Source organism: Geospiza fortis, unplaced genomic scaffold (assembly GCF_000277835.1).
Source record: "Geospiza fortis unplaced genomic scaffold, GeoFor_1.0 scaffold45, whole genome shotgun sequence".
NCBI classification, from domain to species: Eukaryota; Metazoa; Chordata; class Aves; order Passeriformes; family Thraupidae; genus Geospiza; species Geospiza fortis.
Genome location: NW_005054327.1, coordinates 6,531,447 through 6,544,877, shown reverse-complemented (window position 1 = coordinate 6,544,877; position 13,431 = coordinate 6,531,447). Strand labels below are relative to the sequence as shown.

The 13,431-nt window shown below is 34.3% G+C and overlaps 1 protein-coding gene across 1 annotated transcript in view; it reads right to left on the bottom strand.

The window, feature by feature from the left end:
• Window positions 1-10,041, bottom strand: part of KLHL1 (kelch like family member 1) — a 123,667-nt gene extending 113,626 nt beyond the window's left edge. The window contains exons 1-2 of the mRNA XM_005421131.3: window positions 9,860-10,041; window positions 1,501-1,637 (exon numbers count right to left, since the gene is read on the bottom strand). Coding sequence (XP_005421188.1) covers window positions 1,501-1,637; window positions 9,860-10,002 — 280 coding nt within the window. The 5' untranslated portion in view covers window positions 10,003-10,041. The remainder of the gene's footprint in view (window positions 1-1,500; window positions 1,638-9,859) is intronic.
• Between the last annotated feature and the right edge of the window lie 3,390 nt (window positions 10,042-13,431).

Genomic DNA, 13,431 nt, shown 5'->3' with positions numbered 1-13,431 from the left:
TACATGCTATCTCTTGCTGACAACAACTCTTTTGCATCTTTACAGGTGATATATTTTAGTGAAAACTGAGGCGAAAGAACAATACAGTACTTTAGGATTTCCACAGTTTTCTTTCCAGGGGAACAACCCTGTCCCTTTTCTTACCTCCTGTATCTTTAACCTCTCTCCTACAAAATGATTTAACATTACCTGTAGTCTTTTTGCTGTTCTGTGCCAAGGTATTCTTGATTTTGCCCCAGTATTCCTGTGCCATTCATTCACCAAGGAATCAGATTGTATCGTTCTTATTGAACTATTTCATTTCATGGATCCCTGGCTTGAGACCCTCCAGATGATGCACATTCCTGAGTGGCAAAGCCACAGCTGAAGAGAGTGGCTTTGAGTACCCTTTTAGTATCCTTTTAACATGTAGAGTACTACCTAAATCATGGTCTTACATTCCTAGAACATTTATTTCTCAAACATTATTCTCAAAAAGAGTATTTTTAGCTTAAATTATGCTTATTTGCCGTTTCTGTTTTCTATTAAGATGGTAAAGTTATTATGTCATAAAAACCCCAGAACATATCCTGATTAAATACAAAGCCAACAGCACCTTGTGATTAAATTATTATATGTGTATTTAAACCAGATTAAAACTGCAGGGTTTGGGGTATCTATTTAAAATTGAATCTAAATCAAATATACAATAGAATCATCTTGATAAAATATGGTTAATTTAAACAATATTAAGGATGTCTTTTAGGAAACAAATAGAAAACAGTATATATTTTATACTTATGTGATTCAAGGCAAATCTTATAGGCAGTTCCACTCTTTAAATTACCTTATTTTGTCATATTAGCATTCTTTCTTTCAGATTAATGCACTTCAGTTAAAATGTGCATAACAAGTTGCTTAAGAGGTAAAAATCCCAAATCTATAATGCATTAAAATATAAAAACTATTCAGAAGAGGGTTTTGAGTTATTAACTCTGAATTGTGAGTTATTCATAAGTTTACACTTCAAAACAAAGTACGAGCATATGAAAGGAAATGAAATTGAAAACATCTGGCTCAAAATAAAACCTTTTAAAACATTTTCTTATTCAAATTTCATTTTTTTAATTTCAAATTTTTAAATATTTATGCAATTATTTAAATTGAGATTTGATTTAAAAAGCAATATAGGATTATTCTTCAAAAAATACAACTGTTCCTTCAGTGATCTTACATAATTTATGAGGGTATGAGGCACTCCTTTAAAGTATTTGAAAACCAAGAAAAATATATCATTTTCTTGACTGTTCTATTGAAATTGAGAAGTCTGAAAATTGAAAGATTTGGAGATAAGAGATAATAATCTGAATTCATACCTAGAAATGGAAAATAAACGGTTTTGGATGATAATGTTTAAAAATTAAACTATTTATACAAAAACACGATTGATCGGAAAGTACCAAACAAAAATATCAACATGTGACTCTATAGGAAGTATATATAATGTATGCACCACAATACCTGTATATGCAAACTGAACAAGGTCCCACAGTGCATTGGGGTCTATGCCTTCCATTTTGATCTCTTCTTGCTTGGCTTCACAAACATCGCTTGTAAACATGGCAGCAAAGTAGTCAGAGACAGAACTGAGGACAAGTCTGCAGAAAAAGTAAGAAACTGGTGTAATTTGCTCGGATATATATTATAAATGTCACATATTTATAAATTTCTTTAAAAATTATTTTCATGGTAATTAAAAATTATTAGGAGGAATATATTATTAATGCACATTGGCAGCAAAATACAGAATGACATTTGATTCTAATTTTGTTTTGCCTCCTGTGATATGAAGCAAGTGGTACTTTAGCATATGACTATAAATCAGACATAGAAATTAGCACTCAGTCTTTCTGATAATCTTCCAATCATGCAGATTAACTGTTAACAAGATCATCTCTCAGTATCAAATCATCAACTTCATAATGACAGGCATTTCATAATCCAGAGGTACTCTTCTTTGTTCCTAAAGGCTTATTTGTTGTAAACTTTAATAATAGCATGTGACTTTAGACAATCTATATACCTACTAAATATAATCTGCTGAACTGTTAGTAGCTTAACATGCTATTCACTAAAAATATGTAATAAAATCACTGTGTAATACAACGTTTTTGTTAATAAACTTGGCCAAGGAAAATATTTTGAAAATACCTACAAAATGTTCATAGCTTGCTGTTTAGGGATCTGATACAGATAAATCAATACCACAGCAGTATCAGATACTACTGTAATTACCGGGGCTTTAAGTTAAGGCGTTCTTCCAAATACCATCTACAGTGAAATTTTGATTTTGTTAGGACTGAATATTCACAGATTAACTTGAGATAGAAGTGTGGTGCAGCTATAAATAGTGTACCAAGTGCTTCCATAAAGATGGTCACATTTCTGGATTAATTTGAAAACATGATATACAAACAATAATAAAAACCACTATAATCACAAGTGGAGAACTTGGAAACCAAAAGAAAAACAATTAGCCTTTTGTATATTGTTAGCTAGTTTGCTCAGGGCAAATTATTATTTTAAAAAATAGGGAAGATAAGTTAATTCTTATCAGCCACCATGGTAATTGATTGCCTTTGCTCTCTTAGCTCACCCTGATAGCTAAGTAAAATATGACAGCTTGAATTGGCTTCATAATTTTACAGTGCTTTAAGGTGCTATATGTTACCAGCAAGTATGGCAGATTGAAGACATATATATGATCTTTGCCTCTAATGATGGGAAATTACTAAATAGGAATAGTACTTTTATCACGTTTCATGTTGTGCTCAACTCCAGCAATCGTGAATTTTAGAAGTAAACATCCTAATTCATAAACAGTTCACATTTATATTTAGGTAATGACTAAATGTCAATGGATGACTACAAAAACATGAACTTAGAAATAGACTTTGGTGCTGCCACTAGAAACTCCTAATTTACTATGTTTTCATCATTGAGGAACATTTACTTCTACATTTGCTTATTCATTCTATCTTATTTATAAATTATTATATTTGTAAATCTTCTCCTAGTAATTTTTCTGACCACTTATAAATAAGTGATTTTATTGTTCATTGATGCTTCAATAAAAGCATCACAAAAATCACAGAAAGGAAAAACATGATGATTTTATATGAGATCAAAATTCTCACAGATATCAGAGATGTAATTCAGGAATGTGATGGAGATTTTCATTTGAGATCATTTAATTCATGGAGATTTAATTTAATTTCATTTTGCATTAGCTGTTGCTTCAGATTTACTAGCCATCATTTAAATTCACCTATGAATATTCAATCTGATCACTTGCCAAAAGCAAGGCCAAAAACCTTGGCTGCATTAAAAAAAAAAAGGACAAATGAATGAACAGAAATTTTTATACAACAGTTAATGATCAGTGGAAATATTTTCAAACAGTAATATCTTGTATTTTAAATTCACATGAATTATATTCACCAGTTACTTATTATATAATCTTACTATATATATATGGTCAAATTTAAAACAAACAAAAAACAACAGAGAGAGGGTAGAAAATAAATTACAGAAGGATTAAATCTCTTTCACAAACTTCTGTAAAAATACGTGATTTTCCACAGTTTGTGTGAGGAAAATCAAAGATGTTATCTAATGGATTTCAGCTGCAAAGGAGCATTCAGTCCACAAGAACACACAAGAGCCAGTCCAAAGTGGGAAGAAAAGGAAAATAAATAAGACACATGCCAGGTCCTCAGCATTATCCATTTTTCTTAGAGGTTTATCCCTACTGGTTCATACCACCCATCAAAGAAGATGGCTTAAATGAGCAGAAAGGTTCTGTGATGTAGAAGCTCACCTACAGAAGCAAGACAAGCTTTTGAACATAGTGATAAAAAAAACAGGATTATTTTTTTTAAGAGTCTTATGTCAATCAATAGTTAACAGAAATACTAAATCAGCTATCTCATCAACTTACTATAACCAAAAGACAAAGTTTCAAGACACTAACTTTTACCTTGGGAAGTGCTCTGCAAGTTGAACCGAAGAGAGAGGAACTTGCTAATTACACTCAATTCTGAAAGGTGACACCTTTTGTAAATCTTTATTGTATTCCAGGGTTGAGATGGAAGATCAAAAGTGAGAAATCAAAGAGATCAATTAATTTGTAATGATCTGCTGCTTTTTGTAGATCAGAAGACTCCAAACAGCCCCAAATCTTGGTTTAAAGGCATGTTGACCTATTAATCAAGGAAGGTCAGGTGGCTGAGGATGTCACCTTTTCAACTTCAGATCTGGCAGCAAGAATACATAATAAACTCCTTCATCCTTGAGCTCATAGCAGGTAACTCATGGCTTAAAATGAGTTTGTGAACCCAGAAAGATTTTCTCCAGATTAAGGGACTTCTTTCTCTTTACAACTAATTTCAGCCTGATCAATTTGTGGTTTCTTTTATAAGTAACCCTTGTGACTGATTAGGGTTGTGACCTTTTTTTTCCCAGGATATCAGATTTCATTTTAGTTTATTATAGAATATTTCTTTGCTCCTTTCACAACTGTTTTCATATACACTTTTGATAGAGAATTGCCTCAACACTGATGATACATTTATTAATTAAAAGAAGCAAACAAACCTTGATCACTTAAATTTTTTAGGAAAACTTAAAATATTTTACTGCCAACTGAGTAGAATATCAGATGTTATTTGGACTAAAAAAATCATAGGCAAGACACTATTTTTTCTCCATACATATTATGCTCATACACATAGGAGCTGAATTTTCTCGAGAACTGGGTCCATGAGAATTTCATGAGGTTTAATTGGACCAAGTGCAAGGTGCTGCACCTGGGTTAGGGCAACCCCCAGTATCAATCCAGGCTGAGGGATGAATGGATAGAGAGCAGCCCTGCTGAGACTGTCTTGGTAATACGTCTGGATGAGGGGCTGGAATGTGCACTCACAGCCCAGAAAGGCAAACATGTTCTGAGCTGCATCAAAACAGTGGTGACCAGCAGGGTGAGGGAGGAGATTCTGCCCCTCTACTCTGCTTTGGTGAGACCCCACCTGGAGTACTGCATACAAGCAGCTTTCATTTACTAAGATTCTAGGGAAAAAATTATAATATCTGGAATTTTTCCACACTACATTTTAATTTTCATTTACCTTTTGACAGATGGCATTGTGAAAGTATGCATATATGTATGTATCTATAGACTTATATATATGCATTCATAGGTATTATTTCTTTTAAAAAGCTGCTATTTTAAGCTCTGAGTTCTGAAAGGAATAAAATCTCACATTCAATAAATACTGGTATAATTCACAGCATAGGAAGGACATCAACTTCTTAGAGCGAGTCATCAAAATAGTGGCCACCAAATGATTAGGGAGATGGAGCACCTCTCCCATAGGAAAATATTGAAGGAATTTGGCTTTTTCAGCCCAGAAAACAGAAGACTTAGAGAATACTTAATTGCTGCCTTCCAGTATCTGAAGGAGCCTCTAAAAAAAGTGGAGAGGGACTCTTTATATGGTCTTTATAGGACAAGGGAGAATGGTTCCAAAGTAAAAGAGTAGGTTCTTTCACCCTTCAAAGTCCATTTCAGTTACTGCACCTTTTTCCAGTCCATAAAGTAGTAGCATTAGTATTCTGGTTTAATACAGTAATAAAATATCTCTAGCTGGAAAGGACCCTTAAGGCTCCTAAAACAAAAATAAACCATGTGATTAAGCACATGATTAGATGCTCCTTGAACTCTTACCACTTCCCTGGGAAGACTGTTGGAGCAACTTACCATCCTTCTGCTGAAGAACCTTTTTCTAATATCCAATTTGAACTTCCCCTGACTTCATTCCATTTCCTTGGGTCCTGTCCCTGGTCACCAGACAGATGAGATCACCACCTCCCCCTCTGCTGCTCCCCTCAAGGAAGCTGTAGACTGTGATGAGGTCATCCCTCAGCCTTCTTTTCTGTAGGATGAACAAGCCCAGTGACCTCGGCTGCTCTCCTTGTCCATTTTTCCTTCAAAACCTTTCACCACCTTGGATGCCCTCCTCTGGACACGCTCCAACAGAGTGATGTCCTTATATTGTGGCTCCTAAAACTGCATAAAATGCTCAAGGTGAGGCTGTACCAGCACAGAGTAGAGAGAGGCAATCACCCCTTGATGGGCTGGTGATATTGTGCCTGGTTCTTCCCAGGGCATGGTTGGCCCTTTGCTGCCAGGGCACTGCTGACTCTCATTCAACTTGCCAGCAACCCTAAACCTCATATTAAGATTATCAATCAAGGTTAATATTAAATGCTCATCTAAATTGCCTTGCTGCTCCTCTGATAGCAGGAATTTTTGCTGTTGTTGCTTTTCTTTCCCAACCATATTACTTGAATGAATTGTTTTTAAACTCACAGACAGTGGGTTGTGTTAAACAACTGTCCAGATGAGTTCATGTTACATGTGAAGCTCCTCAAACCTTACAGATATCTGGGAATAACATAGAGCTGATGTAGTGCTTTTAGTCTGTGTTTTCCACATGGATCTGTTACTGACTAGTGACAGAAATCAGGTCTTCAGACTATTATGTGCATCTTCAGACTAATGTGCATTTTTCCTCTTTCACTCCCTGCTTCTAGACTTTCCTTTCTTCTCTGCCTGGTTCTTTATTCTTTCATCTTGCCTTTCAGCTGAACTTTCTCCATTAATTTTTTCCTCATTTTACTACTACTGGTTTTTTTAACTTCGTCCCTCTGTAGTACCACTGAAAATGCATTGAAAAAAGTTGTTACCACCCAGAGCACTGAAACAGACAATGCTAACTGCATTTTGTTGAAGGAGCTTTATTAAATTTATCTTCACATGTCATTCAAATACTAGTAGAAAGATTTGGTAACCTTACCAAAGTATTACTTTGTTTCAGATGTTATTGGTAATTTTTCAATAGTTCTGTACTACATTTTCTGCTATGGTGGGAGTCCCCCATGATCCTTTTCTTGAGTATTGGAAAGAAAAAAAACTTTATTTTTTTATATTAAGAGAAAACAGGAGATAAAAACTTGTATTTCTCATTATACACTCAACTATACCTGACTATATTATAACAACAACAGAAGTAGATTTCTTGCTTTCTCAACAAGTGCAATAGAAGTCAGAACTGTAAGCTGAGGATGTAACTCCTGTTCTACATCATCTTTGCATTTTCCGGTTTTATTAAATATTCTGTTTTGTTGAATCCAGCCTCTGTTATATGGGAGTGTTTTAATTGGATAGGGGCAGGTGAATTTTAGCCTTACATCACATTTGTTCTTTTTTTGTTTCCCTTCAGTATAGAGTTCCTATCTTGTTTTGTGCAGCGTTACTAATCAAAATGTCTTAAACTACAATCTGAGTTTAGAGATGCTCTAACATTTCTGCAGTCCTAGATGGAAGTTTTAATGAACTCTCCAGCACAAATATTAAGGTCCATCCATCATTTGCAGTTACTTTGGCTTTTCTCTTCCCAGGATTTTTGATGTTTCTTCAGCAGCTGTAGAATACAGCATTTCAAGCACAGTTATCTAAAACCAGTGCAATTCAGGTAAATTGCCTTCACTCAAAACAACCAAATCATTGATGGCAAACACATACTCTTAATTTTATGTTGACCTATGTGATTATTGCTTGATTAACAATTTTCATTCACTCTGATCATGCCACTATAGTTCTGAACAATATTTACTTCCCAAATGCACATTACAAGAGCATGAAAAAATGAAAGAGATTAATTATGTGGGAGAAATATAGAAATATTTTGTCAACATAAAAAAAAATTTGAATTAGAGAGGCCCAAAGGTCCGGTACAGATGAAGACAGCAAGGGATTTGATAGTAAAGAAGGGTTTCTGTAAGTACCTTGGAAGCAAATGCAAAACTTTTCAAAGATTTTGTGCACTGCTCAAAAAAGCTTTATTTGGCTCAGTCTTTTTTTTTTTTTAATTCATTGTGTTGTGTTTTGGGGACAAGTTTAAGGTGTAATACTGGAGGAAGCTCCACAATATTACTGAAGGACCACTCTCTCCTATCTGTAATGGATCATGATAATTGCAGGAGGTTTCTAAGGACTGGAAAAGTCAATTTCCATGTAAATCCCTAAGAAGAAGGATGTAGGTACATATAGACTTGTTTGCCTCATCAAGATCATGGAGCAAATTTGCTTGGATGACACATCCTGCACTACTAAAATGAGTGAGGATAATAAAAACTGGAACAGGCTAACAAGAGAGGAACGTCCACAAGAGATGATAATTAAAAATTAACTGTGTATGGCCTCAATGGTCTAACCTTGCAGTTGACCCTGCTTTGAGCAGGGAGAGTTGAATCTGTGATTCCTAGGATTGTAATGACTACAGTAAATAAGCAGCTCACTGTGCTTGTCCAGACACACCTGTCTAAACAAACATAGAATAAACACTATCAAAACTTTTCCAGTTATTTGAGATTTGGAATTTTGACTGCAGACCACAGAGAAGGAGAAAATTAAATGTAAAGGTGTCCAAAGGTTTATTAGAAAATCTAAATAGGATTATGGGTATTATTTCATGGTTAGTCTTCTTATTAGGACATGTTTTCAGCTCAGGATTTATATACACTGTAGAATTGAAATGACAAATGTGAAATTAAATTTACTACTAAAATGTATGCATCCAAACATGAACAGCTGTATTAAAAATAATAGGGGAAATGAAAGAAACTAATTTTAAAAAATCTCATTATTTAAATATATTAATGAAGGTTCTCTCTGGTTTTACTTCTTAGCATTTGGAAAATAACTTTGGCTCTGCAGTCTTGTATATTGCATGTTTTTTTCTTTTACTTACTGCTGTAAGAGTTGGAATATAGACTATCCTGCTTCTTTGTTTAACAGGAATAGTCTCTGTCCATATTTACTCAAGGCAAAAGGCACTTTGTAAGGTCCAAGTTGCCAAGATGCCCTTAGAGTATTCCTCTGCACTAGGAAGTTAATTTGTGACTTCAGAAATGCACTGGCTGTTTTTCTGACTTCCTGCTGGGGAACCATAATCCTGCTCTGAATCTAGTATCTCACCAGAGAAATCAGGACACAAGGAGGAAATAAATTACCCTTGGTTTGCAGCCTTATGCAGAGTTCAGATGTAAAAATATTTGCTCACCTGGAAATTCTGAATTATTCTCTGTATTTTAATCTAAACTCTAGGACCATATTTTTATTTTCATGCATTAAATGAAAACCTATTTCTGAGACCAAAATCTCAATGAAGAGTAACTATTTTAAATTAAATTTTTATCCAAAACCAAGTTGCATACATACTAGCTGCTTTAATATCAGACAATCTTACAGACTTTTAGAAATTAAAGTGTTCTATAATTTTTATCCTAATAATTATAATTAAAAGTAAAAAAGAATTTTTTAGTTCATTGAAAGGCACAGGTCATAGGAAGAAAGTATTCAGTATTCTAATATAAATGTTTGAGAGACTCTGTACAACAAACTTATCACAGGATCAGGATCTTAAGCTAGAAATGATGCTGTTCAGTGTAGATATACAGCACCCCATTTCAGAAATTCACATTCTCTTCACATAAGAATAGCATTCCAGCAGGGAGAATTGTTAGTCAGACTCACCATCAGTTTTCTAGTTGAGTGCTACTTGAACTTTTGAAAGCTGTACAAAAAACCCTTACCTTCAAAGCCCCAACCTTCAAACCCACCTTTTCCAGCCACTTACACTTGTGTTTAAAGAAAGAGGAAAGAATCATAAGAGGCAACAGGAAACACTGTTCTAAGAAACACACATACCCAAAACATTAACTTTTGTAATTTCAATGCTTTATGCCTATCTCCTACCTGTGTGCAGGTATCTTGCGATCCCCAGCAATCAGGATAACATCACAGAGCTGCTGCTGCTTCAAGTAGCTCTCCATTTTCCTGAAGGTTTGCTCTGCATGGTGAACAGCCTGATAGAACTCCTCAGAGCTACAGGAATCCATATCACAGTGGGGTGGCAAGGGGTGGCTGGCTCCTGAAAGTCTGTGAACAACAAGAGAAACCCCAGGTTGGTAAGATGTGACTAAATCACATCTTCTAGAATCTGACTCCATCACAGCTTCTAGAATCTGATACATGTAAATCAATGCATCCTTTCCCTGTTCTCATCACTGAAAGTACAAGACAGAAAAATCTTGCTGCATTGGGAGAGAAATGGAAAAAGCAATCCTATCTTTCCAGTGATTGTGAGCAGCCGCCCTAGTTCACTTTCTCAAATTCACATTCATTTTGCACCCCTTGGGAAAGAAAAATAAAACTCTAATTGACTTGATTTGTAATGAATCCTGATTATTTTCACAATGAAAAATTACATACCTAATTTTAATCCAAAATATTTAATAATAAAAACTGAATTTAGCCTGCAAAGATAACGATGTTTACATTTAAAAGGAAAAAAACCCAAAAACCAAAGAATAAAATAAACAGGAGAAAAATGTTTTGTTTTGTTTTTTATTATATAGACATCTCTTCCTGGTTTGAAGTTACTCAGTTCAGTGTTGCAGTGGAAAATCAAAGTGTCAGGAAGCACTAGTCCTTGAGGAAACTAGGAAACTATGCTAGAATTTCTAAATAATTCTCAACGCAGATGATACCCTCTTCTTTTACAAATATGTAATGAGGTGAATTCAAATGAAAGACTTGAGATTATATGTATGACTTTTAGCCCTGAAAATGAAGGATTTGACAGCTGAAGCTAATTTTTTATTCTTCAATAGATATATACAAAAGATTTACATAATCAATAGAAGAGCAATAGACACCTTATCTTAGTCCAGCATATGAAACAATATTATAAATTACTTCAAAACAATCTCATTTTATATATTCTATTGAATTAGAAATATTAAAGAGCATATAAAAAACATTTTTTATTTACAACAATAATACAAGTTTCCTTAATCAAGGTTTGACTTAAGTAGGTATTACATTCAGAAAAATTATATTGTAAGATGCGTAAGAAAATGCAGTCGACATTCCTGGTGCTGGGAAAAAAAATTGAAAAGTGTATAAAAATAATAATTCTTAAACATCAGAATGAAATGGAGTTATAAAATATAGATAATAAAAAACCCTAAATTCTTGAGACATGCTAGTGATTTGCTTCTGAATTATGTTTTGTACAAAAGTGTTCCACATAGTCGTCTCCTACAGTCACTGTACAGGGCTCAGCAGGTTTAAGGAGGAAGGGTTGGTCCATCTTTCTGTCACAGGAATCATTAGGCTTCACAGCACTCCTTTAAAGTAGCTGGAATCCTGCATAATTGAAGGTGACATGCAGGTAATTTCCCAGGGAACCAACACAGCTACTTCTGTATCTCACTCCCCCAGCACCTATTCTGTGCCACATACAGGTACTAACTTAACAGAATCAGTTATGATTTAAAATTAAGTACCGTGAAGTAAACTTCACTTAAAATTCATTTAAAATAAGTAAATTCACTTTTGTAACGTTAAGTTGGATAGCAAAAAATTATCAGTTGGTTTAAATTAATTGATATTTTTATTTTTATGCCGCAAAAGTTTTAATATGCCTGAGCCTGTATATAGGAAATTGAGCTGGCAAAATGTTATTAAATGTGATTCCTCAACAGAAACAGTTACAAAATGGTGATTTAGAAAGAAACATTTGCTTAATTCTGTTACAGGTCATGTTATTATATTGTCAAGCACTTAATGCCAGATATTTCCTCCTGGATAAAACGAACGCATTCATTCTATAAGTGACACAATTTGCATATGCATTCCTATCTAATCTGAATCCCAACCATGTTGATCAGAAATCCAAGTTTATTTTCACATCTTTGGTTGATCAACTGATGCTTTCCCACAAAACTCTACTGACAGACCTAAGCTCATTAGAATGGTCAGTGGGCAGATATTTCAGCTATTTTTTCCTTTTTATTTTCCATTTTGTGTTTGTAGCCATACACAGATTTCTTTAGTTTTATTGCCAGAGAACTAGAATGTCAAGTAATTTACAAGAAATAAATTAATGCCTAATAAATTAAGTTGATAGGTTTAAACAGACATGTTTCTTCCTCTCCTCTGGGGAATTTAGAAGTGACAACAGCAGTTCTGAGAAAGGAAAGTAACAGGAATGAGCAGATCTTAATGGGTTCATACTGTTTGTAAGTTCAGAAGGTAGGTCTAGGTCAACTTAAATTTGAACAGATAGGATACTTGTCCTGAATCTTTTTGGCTATTCAAAATGCTGTATTTTCCAGGTCAGAAGAAGAGAACTATCCTGATTGAATTTATGCAGGTCCTGTGAAGTAAGATTGCACTGCAATAATCTTAGTCTATCTTGCTCTTGAATTGCTAGGCAGTGTTTGCCACAAATTTTGCTCTTTCCTGCTAGTCATTTATAAGCAACACTTTCTACCCACTAACTCAGTCACTGTCACTTAGCAAGTCAATAAATGACTGCTCAAAAGCAAGCCACCAACAACCAAAGCATATTTTAAATATTATCAGGAAAAATAGCAAGCAATAAGCTTGGTAGAAGACAATAAGTTAATCTTTTATTTCTTTTCTAAGAAAGCCCAGATAAAAAAGCCTGCTACTTAATCTATTCAGGAGCTATCTCTGTTTCATTATAAATGCTCTGTCTGCATAATCAACACTTTAAATTCAGATAGCAACTTGTTAAAGTAAGAATTAGTTAAAGCAAATACCATTTATAACCAATTATCAGTTTGTGGAAGGCATATATAGGTGCTCCGGGCTGATTAGCAATATGAAAATCACATTTTCTCTTTGCATATATTGTTCTTGTTTAGGTGCAAGCAAATCAAACCACAAATGGAGTGAGAAGCTTTGTGATTGCATTCAGCAGCAACTCCAACACAAATTTGACTGAAAATTTCCTAAATCTTTCAAAATCCTTTTTAGCATTTGTGTACCTCAAAATCCTGTAATCAGTGAACTGGACAGACTCCAGGTGTACTTTTTCAATAATCTTCCTCAACTGGCAAGCGCAAAGCCTGAACTCAGTGTGGAAATTTCAAACATTTGGGAGTTGTCCAGTCTAAAACACTTTAAATTACTTAGGTTTGATTTCCTTATTTCTGTGCTATTAACTTTCTCAAGCTTACAGCAATGCTACTGAAGGGTGACTGCAGTATAAGAACACTAAAAGGTTCACAAAAATTATCAACATTGCAAATAACCAATAATCTTAAAAGGGTTTTTTTAATGAAATGGCAAACCAGAGTGCATATTGCATAATAATTAAAAAAAACCAAAAAAATGAAAAAATCCACCTTAGCAAATTTGTACAGACTATTTTCACTGCTAAGAACAGCATCCTGCTCTTAAAAGAGAAATTATTAAAGAGCCTGAAGGAGTAGAGAAAAATCCAGTCTTTGAGC